This window comes from Somniosus microcephalus, chromosome 23 (assembly GCF_052327205.1).
Source record: "Somniosus microcephalus isolate GS21.2 chromosome 23, FLI_Smic_1.0, whole genome shotgun sequence".
NCBI lineage: Eukaryota > Metazoa > Chordata > Chondrichthyes > Squaliformes > Somniosidae > Somniosus > Somniosus microcephalus.
The window spans coordinates 13,001,964-13,023,639 of NC_141009.1; the positions used below are offsets into that span (position 1 = coordinate 13,001,964).

At 46.4% G+C, this 21,676-nt stretch overlaps 1 protein-coding gene across 11 annotated transcripts in view; it reads right to left on the reverse strand.

Annotated features, from left to right (window-relative positions):
• LOC147101658 (dynamin-1) overlaps positions 1-21,676 on the reverse strand; it is a 304,832-nt gene that overhangs the window by 155,388 nt on the left and 127,768 nt on the right. For 8 of the 11 annotated variants that reach the window (XM_085965406.1, XM_085965413.1, XM_085965404.1 and 5 more), the window contains exons 10-13: positions 17,364-17,502; positions 6,929-7,015; positions 4,954-5,024; positions 1,893-1,944 (exon numbers count right to left, since the gene is read on the reverse strand). In XM_085965406.1, coding sequence (XP_085821532.1) covers positions 1,893-1,944; positions 4,954-5,024; positions 6,929-7,015; positions 17,364-17,502 — 349 coding nt within the window. Of the gene's footprint in view, positions 1-1,892; positions 1,945-4,953; positions 5,025-6,928; positions 7,016-17,363; positions 17,503-21,009; positions 21,149-21,676 lie in introns of all 11 variants that reach the window. The other 3 variants (XM_085965407.1, XM_085965405.1, XM_085965415.1) reach the window with 1 other exon arrangement.

Consider the following 21,676-nt stretch of genomic DNA (forward strand, 5'->3'; position numbering starts at 1 on the left):
CAGGACTACACTTCCTCCCACCCCGCCTCCTGTAAGGACTCGATTCCATTCTCCCAGTTTCTCCATCTCCGCCGCATCTGCTCCGACGATGCCACCTTCCACACCAGTGCTTCCGACATGTCTTCCTTTTTCCTCAACCGAGGGTTCCCCTCTACCGTGGTTGACACAGCCCTCGACCGGGTCCGTTCTATCTCCCGCACTTCAGCCCTCATCCCTGCCCCTCCCTCCCAGAACTACGATAGGGTTACCCTTGTCCTCACCTTTCACCCCACCAGCCTCCACATTCAACGGATCATCCTCCACCATTTCCGCCACCTCCAACGTGATCCCACCACCAAGTGCGTCTTCCCTTCCCCTCCCCTTTCAGCATTCCGTAGGGACCGCTCCCTCCGAGACACCCTAGTCCTCACCCCCAGCACCCCTTCCCCTTCGCCCGGCACCTTCCCGTGCAAGCGCAGGAGATGCAACACCTGCCCATATACCTCCCCCCTTCCCACTGTCCAGGGCCCCAAACACCCCTTCCAGGTGAAACAGCAATTTACTTGTACTTCTTGCAATCTAGTATACTGTATACGCTGCTCACGATGCGGTCTCCTCTACATTGGGGAGACCAAATACAGATTGGGTGACCGCTTTGCGGAACACCTCCGTTCAGTCCGTAAGGGTGACCCCGAGCTTCCGGTCGCCTGTCACTTCAATTCACCGCTCCATTCCCACTCGGACCTCACCGTCTGCGGCCTCTTGCATTGTTCCACGGAAACTCACCGTAAACTCGAGGAACAGCACCTCATCTTCCGATTAGGCACTTTACAGCCTTCCGGACTCAATATTGAGTTCAACAACTTCAGATCATAACCTCGGCCCCCATTACATTTTTATATTTTTTATCCACACTTTTGGTTTGTGACTTTTCCTTTTTCCTCTCTCTCCCACATGGCAGCTGTCTCTCACTCTGCCGGCGCATTTCACACTTCATCTAGAGCCATTGTCTGTCTCTTTACCTGTCCTATTACCATCTCGTCTCACCTTGAATATCTCTTAATGTCTCTTCTTTCATCCCCTCCCCCATTTCCCAGCCCCCAAACTGCCATTTGTTTCATTTCCTGCCTTTTCTCTCAGTTCTGTAGAAGGGTTTCGACCCGAAACGTCGACTCTGTTTCTCTCTCCACGGATGTTGCCTGGCCTGCTGAGTTTTTCCAGCGTTTTCTGTTGTCAATAGCACTGGATAACGGCCGTGTGGTGCAATGGTCGGCAAATGGCATTCCGCCTGTCCAATTTCACCCCCATTGCGTTCAAGAGAGAGGGAGAAAATTGGGATTTGAAGGGGGAAAAAACCCCACAAATGGAGAAATCCCGAAAGAGAAAGGGCAAGCAACACTTTGGGCCAGCAGCTGATGCAGTTTATTATTACTGTGTGAGGTGAACGGGTCATTCAGGTAGCGATAGTGTAGCTGGTGTTGGAAAATACTGCATCAGAAAACCCATCAGGCTGTTTGGGCCTATTCTATTAACTCAGCCTCCCCAAAGACCAGACATTGAACCTGGGACCCTTGCTGGTTGGTATGACTCAGTAATACACTGGGACTGATCATTTACCCACTCAGCCACCGGGAGATGATTCCCCCACCCCTGTAAAACAGGACCATTAATATACGTTATAGTCTACGCAAGGACAGCACGTGTGAGCAGTGGGTGTGCGCTCCGAGATCGGCCCCGTTTCAGGCCACAGCAAAAAGGCCAAGAGACCACGGTGAAAGGTCTGTGTCAGTGCTTTTAGATTTGGAATTGAGCCTGGGCAGGCCGAAGGCTGCGCTTTAACCTTCCATCCAATCACATACGGCAGCCTGACTGTATCCAAAGTAATCAGTGGCTCCCGGTTACCCATCAGATACCTGATTGCCTGCGGCCTTTTTCTTGCTCAACTGATTGCTCCTTGGTTGTGCGCTGAAAAACAGATAGAAAAAAAAATCAACAACAACTTGCATTTATATAGCGTCTTTAACGTAGTAAAACATCCCAAGGCGCTGCACAGGAGTATTTTAAGACAAATAATTTGGTACCGAGCCATATAAGGATAAATTAGGGCAGGTGACCAAAAGCTTGGTCAAAGAGGTAGGTTTTAAGGAGCGTCTTAAAGGAGGAAAGAGAGGTAGCGAGGCGGAGAGGTTTAGGGAGGGAATTCCAGAGCTTAGGGCCTAGGCAACAGAAGGCACGGCCGCCAATGGTTGAGCGATTATAATCAGGGATGCTCAAGAGGGCAGATTTAGAGCAGCGCAGATAACTCAGGGGGTTGTGGGGCTGGAGGAGATTAGAGATAGGGAGGGGCGAGGCCATGGAGGGATTTGAAAACAAGGATGAGAATTTTGAAATCGAGGCGCTGCTTAACCAGGAGCCAGTGTAGGTCACTGAGCACAGGGGTGATGGGTGAACGGGACTTGGTGCGAGTTAGGACACAGGCAGCCGAGTTTTGGATGACCTCAAGTTTACGTAGGGTGGACTGTGGGAGGCCGGCCAGGAGTGCGTTGGAATAGTCAAGTCTAGAGGTAACAAAGGCATGGATGAGATATTCAGCAGCGGATGAGCTGAGGCAAGGGCGGAGACAGGCGATGTTACGGAGGTGGAAGAAGGTGGTCTTTGTTATGCTGCGGCTATGTGGTCGGAAGCTCATTTCAGGGTCAAATATGACACTAAGGTTGTGAACAGTGTGGTTCAGCCTCAGACAGATGTTAGGGAGAAGGATGGAGTCACTGGCTAGGGAACGGAGTTTGTGACGGGGACCGAAAACAATGGCAAACCGAAATCTTCAGCAGTGAAAGAATTTTTTTTTTAAATTAATGATCTGGAGAATCCCTTGAATGTTCACACAACCGGCTTGGGGATGTGCAAGTCACACCTCTGATGCAGATCATCCCGTGAGCTTTAAATACAGCTCACTGGCCTTCTAATCACCTGCAAATAGAGTGTCCTCTCCCCTGAAGGAGCTGGTTCATGGTGGGGTAGGGGCCCTCGGGAGTCTCCCTGGGTAATTGGCCATTCTTTGTGGGCTAGCCTTGCAAGTGGGCGGTCAGTGAGCTGCTTAACCATGAAGTGCGTCAAAATTCAGTTCGATCCTCTTTTCACTAACGCTCCCCGTAATTTTTTTTTTGGGTGTGCGGCCTATTCGAATTACCATGCGTGCGCGGTTTCTGACATTAGAACGTGGTGGAGTCGGCTGCACGGGACCTGCACATCGCTACATGGCCGTGCAGCTAAGAACATAAGAAATAGGAGCAGGAGTAGGCCATTCAGCCCTTCGAGCCTGCTCCGCCATTCAATGAGACCATGGCTGATCTTCTGCCTAAACTCCATTTACCGGCCCTATCGCCATATCTCTTGATGCCTTTACTAGTCAAAAATCTATCGGCTTCTGGTTTGAATATACCCAATGACTGAACCTCCACAGCCCTCTGGGGTAGAGAATTCCAAAGATTCACCACCCTCTGTGTGAAGAAATTTCTTCTCATCTCAGTCCTGAATGGCCTACCCTTTATCTTGAGGCTGTGGCCCCTGGTTCTAGACTCCCCAGCCAAGGGAAACATTCTCCCAGCATCCACCCTATCGAGAGCCCTGTAATAATTTTGTATGCTTCAATGAGATCCCCTCTCATTCTTCTGAATTCAAGAGAATACAGGCCTAGTTTACTCAATCTCTTCTCATACGACAGTCCCGCCATCCCAGGAATCAATCTCGTGAACCTTCATTGCACTCCCTCTATGGCAAGTATATCCTTCCTTAGGTAAAACGACCAAATTTGTACACAGTACTCCAGGTGTGATCTCACCAGGGCCCTATATAGCGGGAATGTCGCTCCTCACTCAACATTCTGTCACACACACACGCGCATGCAATTGCGCGCACACATGCGGACACGCGCACATCCCACCAGGTGTTACCAGATAGACAGTGAAACCAGGAACGAGGGCTGGTTTTGCCCCTCTATACCCCCAGAGGTGCTGAGGCAAATTATGATAAAACCCTTGTATGTTGGCCTTCATAGCGAGAGGATTCGAGTACAGGAGCAAGGATGTCTTGCTGCAGTTGTACAGGGCCTTGGTGAGACCACACCTTGAGTATTGTGTGCAGTTTTGGTCACCTTATCTGAGGAGGGATGTTCTTGCCATGGAAGGAATGCAGTGAAGATTCACCAGACTGATACCTGGGATGGCAGGAATGACATATGAAGAGAGATTGGGTCGATTAGGCTTATATTCGCTAGAGTTTAGAAGAATGAGAGGGGATCTCATTGAAACTTATAAAATTCTAACAGGACTAGACAGACTAGATGCAGGAAGGATGTTCCCGATGGCGGGGGAGTCCAGAACCAGGGGTCACAGTCTAAGGATAAGGGATAAGCCATTTAGGACTGAGATGAGGAGGAATTTCTTCACCCAGAGAATGGTGAACCTGTGGAATTCTCTACCACAGGAGGCAGTTGAGGCCAACTTATTAAATATATTCAAGAAGGAGTTAGATATATTTCTTAAGGCTAAAGGGATCAAGGGATATGGGGAGAAAGCAGGGACAGGGTACTGAATTTGGATGATCAGCCATGATCTCATTAAATGGTGGAACAGGCTCGAGGGGCCGAATGGCCTACTCCTGCTCCTATCTTCTATGTTTCTATGTTTCTAACCCAACCCTTGCCACCACGAGGGCTGCTACAAATCGTCTCAGCACGTCTGGGCAACAAAGGGCCGTGATCACCTGAAGCAGCACAGGCCAGGGATTGAAACTGCAGCCTTCTCGGCTGGTATGGCTGAGGATGCCACACTGGGGTGGCACATTTCACCCACTAAGCCATTGGGGAAGCCGCAAATTGAATTCCTTTTTGCCAAATGGCCAACCGCAACATAGAGAACAGTCTTATATACATGTCTACGATTTATGCAGGTTGCGTATTAAGTATCCACTTACTTGGCAAACCCAATGAAATCCTCGTGGTTTGTGTTCATGTAGGATAACTCAATGTCTATCAGCAGCATGACCTGGAGGGCAAAAAGGATAGTCACTGAGCCCGGCTTTCAACAAGAACGCAATGTGTTATGCGGCAAGGGTACCAGAGTGCTGGAACAAGAGGTCAAGGGCCAGGGTGTGCATATCACAATACACCATCGCTAGTTGATGCCGCCAGGAACGCTGGATTCCAGCAGAGATGACACTGTTGGGACAAACCCTGGATGGGATGGGAGATCTTCTATGGCGAGCTGTAAACCAAAACAACCATCACCTTGCACCAAAAAAGTTGTTAAAAGTAGCAAGCTGGCTCCACCATTTGTACTGCTGCCGCGGAGTTTGCTGCCCTATCACCGCTAATCTAGCTGCTCCACATTGTTAGTTTTCTTCAGCTGTCACTGGAGCAACCAACTCAAGTCTGCGGGTAACTATGAGCAGCTTTCAGATCTCCGATTAAGATAATTGGCAGAAGGACCAGAGAAAGAGATGAGGAGAATTTTTTTATTTTTTTTTTACGCAGCGTGTTGTTGTGATCTGGAATGCGCTGACTGAAAGGGCGGTGGGAGCAGATTCAATAACAACTTTCAAAAGGGAGTTGGATAAATACCTGGAAAGGAAAAACTGCAGGGTTATGGGGGAAAAGCAGAGGAGTGGGACTAATTGGATAGCTCCACCAAAGAGCCGGCACAGGCACGATGGGCCGAATGGCCTCCTTCTGTGCTGTCTCATTCTACAATTCCATGACATCAGCGTATATTTATTTTTCTGAGCAGTTTTTCCTCTCCTGAAGTCATCGACACCTCAATGGCCATCGGCATCCTGCAGTCCCTCACCCAACTGAGCCAACTGAGAAAGATTTGCTTTTCAATGGCGTCCTATCATGTCTACTACCTTAAAGTGCTTCACATCCAAACAATTACTTTGATGTCCACAGACTTGTCTTGGAAACCATTTTGCACAAAGGCAGAGGAGAAAATGATGAGAGCTCTCAAACAGGAAATGTTTAGCCTGTGGTGCGATTGGAATCACTAAAGAATGAAATGAATATATCTGTGGGTGGGGGAGGTAGGGGGGTGGAGAATTGACATTGTGATTTTTGTGATTACAAACAGCAAAATGAGATGAATCATCAGTGCATTTGTTTTTGGTGGTTATTAGTTAAGGGAAGTATGTTGGCCAGCACACCTGGGGAACTCCGTGCTCTTATTCACATAGTGTCGTAGGATCACCGGAACCATGGCACCAGCTTAACATCTCATCTCATCTCAAGGGCATCACCCCAGACAGTGCACCTGGGTAGTGTATTGGTGTGTCAGCTTCGATTTCGTGCTGAGCTGATGGAGTGAGGCTTGGATTTACAATCTCTCAATACAGAGACAAGGGTCACTCATCACCTCCAGTCAGGAATCTGGATTTGAACTATTTCGTCAATCAGTGAGCTAGATTTTTACTGTTGCAGTTATCCCATTGGCTATTTCAAAAACCGAACAGTCTAACAGAAGTCAAAATCATGAACGGTTTCGATAGAGCAAATAAGGAGAAACGGTTTCCAGTGGCAGAAGGGTCGGTGACCAGAGGACACAGATTTAAGGTGATTGGCAAAAGAACCAGAGGCGACATAAGGAAACATTTTTTTACACAGCGAGTTGTTGTGATCCGGAATGCGCTGCCTGAAATGGCGGTGGAAGTAGATTCAAGAGTAACATTCAAAAGGGAATTAGACAAATACTTGAAGGGAAAAAATTTCCAGGGCTATGTGGAAAGAGTGGGGGAGGGGGACTAATTGGATAGCTCTACCAAAGAGCCGGCACAGGCACGATGGGTTGAATGGCCTCCTTCCGTGTTGTATGATTCGACGCTCAGCTTGATCCCCAACTCACTAAGCCGAGCCGTTACAAAGTAAAGACAAGTCACCCCGCTCATTCCGGATCCGTACCTGCTGTTTTGTCCTCCCCTCCCGATCTCGGATGTGAGTGGTCACAATCCGGTCCATTTCTTCCCGTAAGTGCGGGTATTGTCCCAGCTGTAACAGAGAACCAGGCAGACAAGTGGAAAACAGCCCAACGCATTTTCCCGATTAACATAAAACACTCAAACATCCAACACAGGAGCACATTGCAGTACATTACAGCATCGAGCTAACCAGTGCATTCAATCAGGCTCGATTCGGCCTAGATTCTACTGACTGTGTCAGGCATGTGTAGCGAGCAGAGAGAAAGTTGTGGCCTATTCATACTTCGAACATGGGCCTTTATCCAATTCATGGCGTTTTACTGAAATCAAATTGATGGTGGACAAAATTAACAGAGATTGCTAAATTCAAAATTCCAGTACAACTAGGGAACTCTCAGAGCTGATTTGATTGAGTCCTGGGAATGGACCAACACAAAAATGCAAGGATTTAAGAAATTCTCCTCCGCTCCCCCACTTTCAAAGCATAATTTCCAAGCTCCTCCGCAATACAGGAAGAGGCTACAATACAGGAAGAGGTTACATCGCCGCGGGGAGGCTGGCGATGAGGCAGTTCGGATGGTCGGACACAAGTCTGTGCCAAAATGCCCCCTGATTTCATCGGAGCAAGGGTCAGGGGCATCTCCACGCTCGGAGTGAAGGAAAGCTGCAAACTGGGTCTTCCTCAGCCCTCCTCCTCTCTCCAGCCCTGCTTCCGAGCAGCTGCCTCTGCACAGTGACAATGATGATGGCGGGGTGTGTTGGCGGGGGCGGGGGGGTACTAAATAAGCCGCCTGCGCAGAATCTTAGCTGCAGAACAGGAGATGAGTTAGGAAGACCTCTGGGGAACAGAAGAAACGATAAAAGAACAAAATGGATGCCCAAGTTTCTTCAAGAGGATCCAGATGCTTATATTCTATTGTTCAATAGGGGCTGGCCCAGCTCTGAGGGTGGGTATAAATATGGGCATTCGCCCACAGTTCTAACTGAACTTCAATTACTTTTCATTTATCAACCGTATGCAGCAACTGTTATGTGTACCAACCCAGTACTGTAGAGCAATATGCATTCCCGGTGTTCTCCACAGATTATATTTCCATTAAATAAAAAAAACACACACACACACACTACAAGCATGCAAGCAGGCAGCCATGCAAGCTACAGAGAATAACACTTGGGGGGGATAAACAGGAGAGGAGCAGGTTAGTGCACAATGTGGAAAAATGACAACAAATAGAAGGTTGAGGTACATTTAAAAAAAGGCAATGTTGGCCTTCCAAGAGGTTTTAGCTTGGGCCTAAAACCATAATTAGAATTTGCCTTCAAGTTTCCCCCCACGCGCGCCCATTTTTTGGAACTCAATGAGATAAATGAGGCTGCAGAATGAAAGAGTTTCCCTTCTTTGCATCCAATGACAGTTCTAAGCACTCAGAGGTGAGGTATGGGCAGGTAAGCAGCAAAGCTGGGCTCCCCTACATTGCCCTGAGCTGGCAATTGCCGGCTTTCTCTTCAAACTGGTCAAGTCTGTTACTCAATGCCAATTTGTCTAGCGTTTCATACACCCCTCCCCAAAACCCTTTATCCAGGACCAAAATCAAGAGGAGGCTGATGGGGAGGCTTTATTGAGGTGTATAAAATTATGAGGGGCCCAGATAGCGTGGATAGGCAGGACCTATTTCCCTGAGCAGGGAGGTCAATAACCAGGGGGCATGGATTTAAAGTAACTGGTAGAAGGATTAGAGGGGAGTCGAGGAGAAATTCTTTCACCCAGAGGGTGGTGGGGGTCTGGAACTCACTGCCTGAAAGGGTGGTAGAGGCAGAAACCCTCATCGCATTTAAAAAAGTACTCGGATACGCACTTGAAGTGCTGTAACCTACAGGGCTACGGACCAAGAGCTGGAAAGTTTGCTCTTTCTCGGCCAGCACAGACACAATGGGCCGAATGGCCTCCTTCTGTGCCGTAAATTTCTATGATTCTATGAAAACAGAGTTGAGAAGGGTAGTCAGTAGGCCCTCGCACCCACTCCCCTTTTGTAGCACCCTCACAGAGCTACTTAATCAAATAACCTAGGACATTCAACCCTCCCCAAGGTGATACTCGAATGATGTAATCAGTCTGCACCAGTCCCACACCTGTCACTAAAGGTCCACGACTGGTATTCTGACTAGTTGTTAACTATACTCAGATCTCTCGCCGCTGCACTGGGAACTATTTTGATTTCAAACCAAGGCATCTCAGAGTGGATGCTACCAAGGACGGTTCCAAACAGAGGTCTTTTGCACGGAGAGACTGTTCCACAATGGGTTTGATTGATGGCTTTGATCAAGGGAGAGGCCAGATTATCCTCCTCTCCACAGGGCAAGACCAGGCATTCAATTAACACAAGGTTAAATATAACGGTCCCATTTTCCTCTCTTACAAATATATGCCTAATTATTAATAAAGCCACCAAGTTTTAACTGTCTGAGATTAATGCGTTGGTGAAACATCAACATTTAGCAAAGCAATAATGTTTACAGTTCTAAATGCTGGATTATGAGGAATGAGACTTTAAGGGTCTGCTAGGCTGTGGCTCAGTGGGTGGCACCCTCGCCTCTGAGTCAGCAGGTCGTGGGTTCAAGTCCCACTCCAGAGACTTGAGCATAAAGTCTAGGCTGACACTCAGTGCCGTACTGAGGGAGTGCTGCACTGTCGGAGGTGCCATCTTTCAGATGAGACGATAAACCGAGGCCCCGTCTGCTCCCTCGGGTGGATGTTTAAGGTCCCATAGCCACTATTTCGAAGAAGAGCAGGGGAGTTCATCCTGGACAATATTTATCCCTCAATCAACATCACTAAAAACAGGTTATTTTGTCATTATCTCATTGCTGTTTGTGGGAGCTTACTGTGTGCAAATTGGCTGCTGCATTTCCTGCATTACAACAGTGACTACACTCCAAAAGTACTTCATTGGCTGTAAAGTGCTTTGGGAGGCCATGAAAGGCACTATATAAATGCAAGTTCTTTCTTAGAGAACTGCCATTTACAGTCAGAGTCAGAGCACGCACAAGAGATCATAGGAGGGGGAGAGAAGGTCTAGAATTCAAAGCCTAGCAATGGCTCTTTGCTATATTAGAGGATGAGCAATTGATGCATTCATACAACATATCTTACCATCATGGCAACCCATTTAAATCAATATAAACCATTCGTATTAAAACAACAATGTGTTACGGTTCATCTTCTGACATCAGCAAGAGGTTGATATAAGCTCAAACCTACTGCAGACTTTCACAAGGAGGATCCTCTGCCTGTTTGTCCACCCCTTGCTTTCCTTCATGTTTTGGTCAGTTCTATACAGAGGCTGTCCCAACTGACCATGCCAACCCTAATGAGGAAGGGTCGCACCAAAATGTTCATCCATCTTTCCCTTTCAGATGCTGATAGACCCCTATCCATTGCCAAGGTTATTTTTTTTAGTTTTCCAACCTTCACAGTTTTTTCCTTTGATGATGTAACTTTGAGGGGCCTTCCCCACCCTAACCCCTCCCTCTTAAATTACATTTTAACTTGGAATGTGCTTGCCAACTAGAAACCCACATCATAGACTCTAGGGGTTCATGTACTTCCCCCTTTTTTAAGTAGAAACAAAGCAATTCTCTCCAACTCTCAACACAACAGGTTACACGCCTGCTCAGGCAATAGCGGAATGTGCCGTAACCAATTCGCGAACATTGGTACCAATTTACTAACATTTCTACCAATTTGCCACCCAACTCTAATGCAACAACCAAGAAAATCAGGTGCAACCCTTTTCTTCGGTGCTGGTTATTGGCATCAACGATGATCTTTACCAATGGGAACAAAACAGGAGATTTGGTGGGGGGGGGGGGGGGGTGGGCAGGGAGGGAGTGGTAGGTTAATGACCTCTTTTCCCCTGCACTTTTCTCATCCAAAATGTGACTGGAAGGCTGAGGTATAGAACAATTTCGGGGGTGCTGCTTAGAACATCAGGGAGCATACCAGCACAGCACAACGTTGATTGTTCCTCCCGGTGGGATGTACTGCCCTGAAACTCTTCACTTATTTACGAAAGGGTAACAAAAAAAAGTCAAGGGACGGAACTTCCGCACTTATGTCATCTCTGCTTTGATCACTTAGATTCGATACTGATCTTCTGAACACTGAAATGGGGATTTTTTTTAAGGGGGGGCCTTTGTAATGTAACTTTTTCCTCCTCACATTGTCCCCCGTTTTCAGGCCTGCCTGTACCAACAGAAGAGCAGCTCGCCACCCAGACGGACCACCACCAATGGCTGCCCTTGGCCAACAGACAGACAGTACTATCTAACCAGTCCATCCCTTGAGAGTTTTTTTTTTAAGTTCTCTTTCAGGCAATGCCACAGCCTCTTCTCAACCTGGCTCTGGAAGAGAACTGGGACTGTACTTTTAGCACCCAACGCCATTCCAGCTTTCTATCCTATCACTGACCTTCCCTTTTGTTCTTTCATCCCCTCCCCCTTTTCCCAGCCCCTAAGCCTGCTTTCCATTTCCTGCTTTTTTCCAGTTCTGACGAAAGGTCATCGACCTGAACTAACTCTGTTTCTCTCTCCATGGATGCTGCCCTGGCCTGCTGAGTTTTTCCAGCGTTTTCTGTTGTTATTTCGGATTTCCAGAATCTGCAGTATTTTGCTATCGCCATTCCAGGAGAGATCAACCTATTCAACTCTTAACTCCAGTGGATTATAGCTTTAATCATGATGACACTGCTCCAAGTCGGGATCAGAACACCAAATTAGCATCAATGTCACACGTTAAAGAAAGAAAAGACTTACATTTATATAGCACATTTCACGACCACCGGATATCTCAAAGCGCAAAATTGGTCAACTTAGTATTGGCGAAGAATAAATTAGGATCGAAGGATACCAGCCTTATTTTTAAAACTCTTTTAAACTCATTATTGTCGACTGCAATTGTAGAATCTACAGAAAGCCAATATTTCCTTTCCAAAGCCACTACAGCCCTTTACTGAGCAAAGAAGCAGGAATGTGAAAGACGAGACTTCAGTTTGAAGCGATCAGTTAGTCACTGGTGCAATACTGAACTCCAGCAGAACAAGACAATGAAACACCAAGGTGTCAGTTAATTTGGACAGTGAAGCTGCAAATCAAGGATAACAACAAAAAAAACCCTGCCAATTACTAGCTTGGCTGGTTTAAAGTGCTTCCACATCAGGGGTCAGCTGTGAGGCCACGCTGATAACACACCAGCCTTCCTGAATGACACTAATGGACCCTCAAGCTCCTCATTAGAGTCCAGCCACTGCTGATGAATTAGGTCAAGTGACAAAACATAGGAACAGGAGGAGGGCCATTCAGTCCCTCGAGCCTGTTCCGCCATTCAATTAGATCACGGCTGATCTGTATCTTAACTCCATCCACCCGCCTTGGTTCATCATCCCTTGATACCCTCGCTGAACACAAATCCATCGATCTCAGTTTTGAAATTTTCAATTGACCCCCAGCCTCAACAGCTTTTTTTTGGGGGGGGGGGGGGGGGGGGGGGAAGAGAGTTCCAGATTTCCACCACCACTTGTGTGAAGAAGTGCTTCCTGACATCACCCCTGAACAGCCCAGCTCTAATTTTAAGGTTGTGCACCCCTTGCTCTGGACTCCCCCCCCCCTCCATCACCAGAGGAAATAGGGTAGATAGCGAGAAACCATCAAATCCTTTAATCATCTTGAACACTTCAATTAGATTAATCCTCTATACTCAAGGGAATGCAAGTCATGTTTTCATAATTCAACCCTTTTAGCCTCGGTGAATTTGCACTGAGGTTTGACCTTGGGCTTAAAACACTTGATACTTTCCCCTCTCTAATCCAGGTTTTCCTCACCTCCTGTAGGTTCAGCTGCTCTGCAGAGAGGCACGCTTTAATATTCAATGTGAGGCAAGATCAGCAGTACGCTACAGAGGAAACCATAGAGGATCTCTGTGTGAACACTGCATTCCCAGGAGTGCGGACAAGCCCAGAACACAGCAACAACAAAGTCCAACATCTGGCCTGGTCCGTGAGCTGTAAATCGGTGGCATCACACAGAAGCCAGTGTGGGATTCTGTTTGCACCTTGGTTTACTTATTGTGACAGCGTTTAATTTAAATGGAGGAGAGGAGAGGTTCCCCCATTTCCAGCTGTTCTCCGGCAGTGGATGAACGCAGTCCCTCCAGTCACACGGCCCAGTGCACAAGGACAAGGGAAGTGGAAGGAGATCGGGAAATTTCAGTGAGACGAAAATGGAAAGGTGCAGAGAGTACAGTAGCACCAGAGTAAAAGAGGAGAGGAAGGGAACAGGTGAAGGAATATAAAAAGAGAGGAAAAAAAGAGCAAACAGAAAATAATTTAAAATGTGCAGGTCTCAAGGGACTTTTCCTCACCGACGATTAGGGCAACTGGGAAAGGGGATGGTGCGACCTGGAATATGAATTTTGACTTCTAAAAAAACAAATTAAAATTACCAGACTGAATTCAGTGTAAGACAACGCCTTCAAAAAACATAGAACATTAAGATGCATATTCCAAAACGCGGTCAGCAAATGTGGTCAAAAACTCTGTCTTCACAGGACGCTTAGTTGTCCATGCCTCGATTTTAAAATTCTCATCCTGGTTTGTAAATCCCTCCATGCCCTCGCCCCTCCCTATCTCTGTAACCTCTGCCAGCCCTACAGCCCTCAGAGATCTCTGCGCTTCTCCAATGCGCATCCCCGGTTTTCATCGCTCCACCATTGGCGGCCGTGCCTTCAGCTGCCCGGGCCCCAAGTCCTGGAATTCCCTCCCGAAATCTCTCCACATCTTTCTCCTCCTTTAAGATGCTCCTTAAAACCGACCTCTTTTCACCAGGCACTTGGTCACCTGTCCTAATATCTCGTTATGTGGCTCAGTGTCAGATTTTGTTTGATTAATCGCTCCTATGAAGCGCACTGGAACGTTGAAACTATCTCATTGAAACTTATAAAATTCTAACAGGGCTAGACAGACTAGATGCAGGAAGGCTGTTGCCGATGGCGGGGGAGTCCAGAACCAGGGGTCACAGTCTAAGGATATGGGGTAAGCCATTTAGGACCGAGATGAGGAGGAATTTCTTCACCCAGAGAGTGGTGAACCTGTGGAATTCTGTACCAGAGAAGATAGTTGAGGCCAATTCATTAAATATATTCAAGAAGGAGTTAGATATATTTCTTAAGGCTAAGGGGATCAAGGGATATGGGGAGAAAGCAGGGACAGGGTACTGAATTTGGATGATCAGCCATGATCGCATTGAATGGTGGAACAGGCTCGAGGGGCCGAGTGGCCTACTCCTGCTCCTATCTTCTATGTTTCTATGTTTTACTACATTAAAGGTGCTGTATAAATGCAAGTTGTTGTTTTGTGTCATTGTTGCACATGGAGCCTTTCAATGAATGTTCACGACAATTTGCATATCATGGAGTTGTCGTGAGCAACGGATCTGGGGGCATAAGTTCGTTAGCGCTCCAAACCGGGCACGACAGCTCACCAGAACAGGGGGGGTCTCCCTAAACTTTCCCTCGGATCGCATTGTAAGAATTCAGGCTAGCTGCGGGCACCAATCAGGCACCCCAACGTAGCTCGCCTGTCAGAGTCTAACCGATATCAGCCAGCGCCAAGGCCCTTGAGTCTGGGGTGGGCCCACAGCTGTTTTGTGGGGCCAGGAGGAGCACACCTGCTCCTACCGACTCCACAGATACCATATTCATGTACGTTTTGGGGCCTTTTTTTCTTTGGAGCAGCCTTGTGGTCCCTTTAAGGTAGGCCGCTCAAGGCCCAGAAATACTAGTCGGAGCATGCGCGTCGCAAGCTCCGACTAGTCCAAACAAATTTTGACAATCTGGGTCTGAAATGGGTGCAACAGCCTCTATTCAATATTGAAATGAGGCCTGTGCTCAATTAAGACGGCTGCCAAGATCGCGTAAAAAGAAAGGCCCTGACCAAGTGGCAGTTGCCCGAACGCCCGTGCAGGTTGGGCCTGCTAAACTGGTTAATCGTGCTACCCATTTTAGGCCCATAAAACGGGAGCAACGGTACTGAATTAAGACTCCTTGGTGTTCAGGAGCTGCCGGCAGGGTGCTGAAAATCTACTCTCACAATCCTTCGATGTTACCTGAATCCACTGATGCTTTTAACAGGGGGAACAGCGGAACAAGAAATATAACCCCAAACAGAAAGGGAATTTGCTGAGGCCTCATTGGACTCAAGAGGGCATGTGGCCGGTCCATAGGCAGTGAGGCTGGACAACTCAGTCCTGAGGTGATTGCAACCTTCCCATAATTGATTGATTGATGGTTGTGGCTATAAAGACGATCAGACACCCTCTAAACGATTGATATATTTGAAGTAAGGAAGATTTTCAATTTTCCCTCTAATTAAAAAAATCCCACGTAATAAAGATTTCAGGCTAAAACTAACAATATTGTGCAGCTGCAGATAAATAGCCAGTGGTTGCCAAGCCAGCTAATAAAATATTCATTACATAACCACAAGTAATTAACAGCAGAAACTCGAGGGTGAATATTATCTAGGATTAAGGAATTTGAAGGAGTGCTAGGTTGTATTAACTTGTCGAGTACGGAGGAAAAGAAACATAATGTACCAGTTTGAGCAATGTAAAGAACAACAAGAAGTCCCCTGCTGCTCTTCAAATAGTGGCCATGGGATCTTTTATGTCCACCTGAGAGCGCAGACGGGGGGCCTCGGTTCAAAGTCTCGTCTGAGGGGCAGCACCTCCGACAGTGCAGCACTCTCTCAGTGTTGCACTGAGAGTGTCAGCCTGGCTTATGCGCTCAAGGCTTTGGAGTGTGGTTTGAACCCATGACCTTCCGACTCTCTTGTCTAACCACTGAGCCACAGCTGAATTATTCTATTCTCTGAAAAAAGGGAAGTCATTTATGAAGTTGGATTAAAATCCAATAAAAGTGCCACAATTGCTAAGGTTTGGATTCGCAGACGTCCCCCCGTTACACCCCATCAGGTTCCCCTCTTGCGATGCCTCCATTCAGGGCTGAAGAATTCCAATCTCTTCCCTACTTCGTAACAGACCAATTAGTCTCACAATGATACCTTTATGTAAACAGGGTCACCGGCTTGGGGCTGATTTATCTGCAGAATGGAATGTCATGGTGGCACTCATCCTTTTCCACTGGTTAACTACAAGAGAACACTTTCTAATGTGTTTGATAGCGTTTCCAAAGCCACTCTCCCACTTTTTTTTTAATTCTTGGGATGTGGGCGTCGCTGGCAAAGACAGCATTTATTGTCCATCCCTCGTGGTCCTGATGCAATGCAGTGGTTTGCTAGGCCAATTCAAGGGGACAGTTAAGAGTCAACCAAGTTGGTGTGGGATTGGAGTCACATATAGTCCAGACTGGGTAAGGATGGCAGTCTTCCTTCCCTAAAAAGGACATTCGTGAACCAGTTGTTTTTTTTTAATGACATTCCAACTGACTCCAGCTTTTTATCCCTACTGGATTTATTAGTGACTATCTTATATTGATGACTCCTAGTTTTAGACTTCCCCACAAGTGGAAACATCTTCTCTACCTCTACCCTATCAAACCCCTTCATAATGTTAAAGGCCTCCATCAGGTCACCTCTCGGTCTTCTCTTTTCTAGAGAAAAAAGCCCCAGCCTGTTCTGTTAAGTATTGCTGCCCTCGCAAAATGAGCTCCCAATATCGGGCAAACAGTCTGGGAGAGGCACCGTGTGGAGTCCAAAGTCTCCTCCTGTAGGAGTGTAAGAAAAATTGGAGGTTGACTTAACCTGGCCTACTCTCTCGGGCATTCTAGCAGCGAGACATAAGGTAGAATAGTTAGAGACCTAGGAACATTCTTCTAAATGTTATGGGGTGAACAAAAGGTGTGAGGATCGGGAAGTACGGAAAAAATGCTCTTCAGCAACTTGGCTAAAATTTAAAACCTCTTCAGAAGTGAAGAGCACGAGGTATCAAAGTGCTGACATTCTAGTAATTACAAAAGGTTCCTTCTCTTGAACCAAGGTGTTAGTTTTCAAAAATTGGTTCTAGTACAAAGGTAACAAAACAGAAGATAAAATGGCAAGATGGGACTGGGCAATAATGCACTCGAAAAAATATTGTCCACTTCTACAAAAGTTCTGAAATGAAAGGGGTTCAGATTGGCCCGGTATCTGTCCACTGAACCATAGGTTGCTCACGTACCCCAAATAAACAACTCAAGGTCCAATCCAACAGCTGACATTCTTTTGAATAGCAAACTGAAATTTGAAGCTCGTGTTCAACAGGAAACCTTAGTCAGCATTGCCTCAGAATGAAAAAGGCACCGGTTTAATTTTGAGTTAATAAATTAATGGAGCAAAGGCAGGGTTCAAAGAAAGGGTTTGACCTTTTACCTTTTCGGTACACTTTCTGATGGTGCCAGTGAGTTCGCCCACCACCATATCTACGCACTTCAAACATGGCTCCTTCAGCTTTTGGATCTGCTTTTTCACTATAGCCTCAAAAGCAAGGTCAGGGGTGAAGAGCCCAGTTCTGCATTGCATTGTGGGAGGAAAATGACAACAAGGAGGGCGAGGAAAGAAGGTGGGGAGCAGCAAGGTGTGGGAATGAAAACATGGGGAGGACATAAAGCAAAAGGAAGAGTAAGACCTTGGTTACCTATAAAGGCTTTCAAACTGGGAGAGGGGGTGGGGGGTGGGGGGTGGGGGGAGGGAGGAGCACAAGTCCCAGCTGACAAACAAGTACTCAACACATCCAAGTATTGAATGCACAATAAAATTGGGAGTCTTTAAAACGTCACCAGGGATCAAAACATTTTTAGGTGCTAAATTAAGAATTAGAAGCCAATTTTAAGGAGTTGTTGACTCACCAGTACCCAAGGAATCTACTGAGCTCATGCCAAAACCATGAGGCTCTTTTGTCAATACTGCTTAAAATGATTCCTTTTGGCCTATGACGAGTGGACAGAGCAGCTCGGGAACCAACTGGTGAATTTTGGCCACAAATTCACAAATTATTGGTCCAGTGACACCAATCTCAACATCAGTGCTAAATATCAGTGAAGACCGTTAGCCCAAGAGCGGGCATCCTCACAGCAGTCAGCACCACAGATATGTTACACTGCTCACGTTAGGTCCTGTACAACACCATCTCCGAGACAGGTAGTGGTGCTAATGGTGTTCACTTTGCCTTCTTCACACTTGTCCTCTACCTTCCGTCAGAACAAAAAACGGTTTTCTTTTGATAACGCAAACAGCGATTCTCCAAGCTTGGCATCACAACTGCCACTTCTTGAGAAACCTCATCCTCCCCTCTTCTCTTTTCAAACTTTGATGCTGTCCTGCAGTATGGTCCTTGGCTCTTCACTCAAGTTTCTTAACAAACAAACAAAAGTTGGCACATGGAAAGTCTCCATATGCCCTCTTCAAACAGGATTTTCTCTTTGATTTGAGGAAGCTGCCCATGTAAGAGTTTCTCCCTAGTGTCCATGAGAAGATGGGGTTGAGGGACTTCAGTTATGTGGAGAGACTAGAGAGCTGGGATTGTTCTCCTTAGAGCAGAGAAGGTTAAGGGGAGATTCAGTAGAGATGTTCAAAATTATGAAGGGCTTTGATAGAGTAGATATGGAGAAACTATTTCCACTGGCATGAGGGTCGGTAACCAACGTACAGATTAAAGTTAATTGGCAAAAGAACCAGAGGGGAGAAGAGGAGAATTTTTTTTTTAATGCAGCGAGTTATGATGATCCGGAACGTGCTGCCCGAAAGGGCAGTGGAAGAAGATTCAATAGTAACTTTCAAAAGGGAATTGGATATATACTTGAAAAGGGAAATTTGCAGGGCTATGGGGAAAGAGCAAGGGAGTGGGACTAATTGGAGAGCTCTTTCAAAGAGCCGGCACAGGCTCAATGGCCTCCTTCTGTGCTGTATGAATCTATGATCCAGCAAGAAAATTTGAGGTGGTATACAAATTATCCAGCTGTCCAGTCATGCTCCAGCTACCAGGTTAAATTGCTGCAGGGTATAGAGATGAAAGAACATATAATATCTACTACACTATCAATCAGCCCTCTCATTTGTAAGTCAATTAGTTTTAAAAGTCAACCTATCTTCTATGTTTCTCCTATCTTCTATGTATTTATAGGGTACTGAATTTGGAAGATCAGCCATGATCTCATTAAATGGCGGAACAGGCTCGCGGGGCCGAATGGCCTACTCCTGCTCCTATCTTCTAACCTATACTCCGCAAAACATTTAGTCACAACTCTTTTCAGGCATAACTTGTCAACAATGCCAAGTCAATACGTACTTTGCAAAAACAAGGAAGAGTTTTTGGACCTCAGTTGCCACGTGCAATACAGAAATACCTGCACTGTACTCACAGAGCCATGGGGGGATAACCACATACATGTCGGTGAGGCTGTGGCAGTGTTGTTCATTCCAGGAGGTGCTGTAGGCCATGGGAATGACTGCCTGCGTTACCAAAACCAACTCACCGTGCAAGGTAAAGAGCCGCCGCGCAACCCCAGCACCAAGTTCTCCAATAGTTGGGGATGAGGCTGATCAGTTGCCCATTCAATACTTGTTTGTCAGGTTTGCCCATCCCACCCCCACCCCCCCGTAATGAATTCCAGGAAACCACCAAGTTTACAGGTGCCGTGAAGTGCCATTTTAAAACCCAAAGTTAACATCAGCTGAAAACGAGGGTCAGATGAAGGACTCTTGAAACCGTTTTTTTTGGACTCAGTAACTTGACAGAAGACATCCGCCTGCTTTTGTACCACGCGGTTTGATTTGAGAGTCTGGAAAGCTGAAAAAAGAAAACCCGAATCTGATTCCTTCTCCCGCCCCCGCCCCCCCGAAAAAGAGAGTCCCATTTTGTTCCCCCGCTCGCTTTTGTGTCTCATGATGTGCAAGGCATTGGTTCCGAAGGTTTTCCAAAACAAAGCAAATATCAGAACTCAAGGCCATGACTCCACACCCTATCCTGCTCCTCTGTCCAGGTTTTGGCCCGTCCAAAGTTACAGCGGTATTTAATTTTCCAATCCGAAGCTTCTCCCTTCCCCACTTCATCCCTATGTTGTACTGTTATCACATAGTGGAAGACATGCCATGTTATTTCAGCTGGTACTTTGGGGTGTAAACAGCTGTTAGGAGGTGTTTGGACTTAGAGTGTTAAGTAACGTGGCTAGCTGGTCTTGTTTGGAAAAGAAATAATCAAGACAATGTAAGCTTGACCCAATACTGCGAAATGAGTAAAGAAGCCCCAAAACTGTGTTTGAACACTCTGGTTTGTGGTTTGCAATTATGTGCATCCTCGTCTTCAAATCCCTCCATGGCCTCGCCCCCCCCTCCAGATTCTTGTAACCTCCTCCATCCCTACAACCCGCCGGGAACACAGCATTCCTCCAATTCTGACCTCTTACGCATCTCTGGTTTCCTTCGTCCCACCATTGGCAGCCATGCCATCAGCTCTCTAGGCTCTCAGCCCAGGAATTCCCTCCCTAAACTTCTTCACCTCCCTCTCTTCCTTATAAGACACTCCTCAAAACCTGCCTTTTTGACCAAACCTTTAGTCATCTGTCCCAATCTCTCTTCCTTTGTCTCTGTGTCAATTTTTGTTTGCTCACACTCCCGTGAAGCGACCTGGGAAGTTTTACTATGTTAAAGGCACTATAAAAATGCAAGTTGTTGTTGTAAAAATAGCAGATAAAGGGACTTGTTAGGAAAGCATTGTGTTCATACAATAGTATCACTCAGTTATTTTCAGCTCTTTTTTTTTTAAAGCAATCAGTATTAGCCCAATTCTTTATGTTAAAAATTCTGCTTGAAGGTTAATATTTCATCTGGAAACTGAGATGAATATTAATTAAGGCGGCTGTGCCGTGTGTGGTCATGCGTGCTATATATTAATTAGCGTCTGCAGCCAGGTTACTGTCGGTCGCTAAGCCCAAACACCCAAAGCCCATCCCGAGGAGAACTTTCTGAAGATCCAAGTGCAGGCAGCAAGTTTTCAGGACTCCATGACGAAGCGAATTACCTTCTTGGTACACTGCCTAACCGTACTGATTAACTCATTGATAACCATGTCCACACATTTGAGGCAGGGCTCTTTGATCTTCAAGATTTGCTTTTTCACAATCGTTTCAAATGCCATGTCGGGAGTGAAAAGACCCGTTCTATTAAAGTGAGGAAAGACGTCAAAGTATTGAACATCAAATCATTTTTATATTGGGGAAAAAAAATATGTTAGAAAAATAAAGAAACCAATTTGGACAACAGAATTCTCAAGAGCTCGGTTAACTTCCTTTGAATCTTCTTATTTCTTGGATGTTTGTGAGCTCGTCGAGGCGAGGGATTATCAGTGTCAGGGAATGGAACACTTTTATGCAACTCGTGTCAGCATCAACCACCTACCTTCCAGGGTAGGTACGGCATGAAATAACAACAGAAAATGCTGGAAAAGCTCAGCAGGTCAGGCAACATCCGTGGAGAGAAATTAGAGTCGACGTTTCGGGTGAACCCTTTTTCAAAAAGGGTTCGTCGACTCTAATTTCTCTCCACGGATGTTGCCTGGCCTGCTGAGTTTTTCCAGCATTTTCTGTTGTTATTTCGGATTTCCAGCATCTGCAGTATTTTGCTATCGTACTAGGTACGGCATGAGTTAGGTACAGAGTTGAATGCTCTCTAATGCACCAAGCAATACA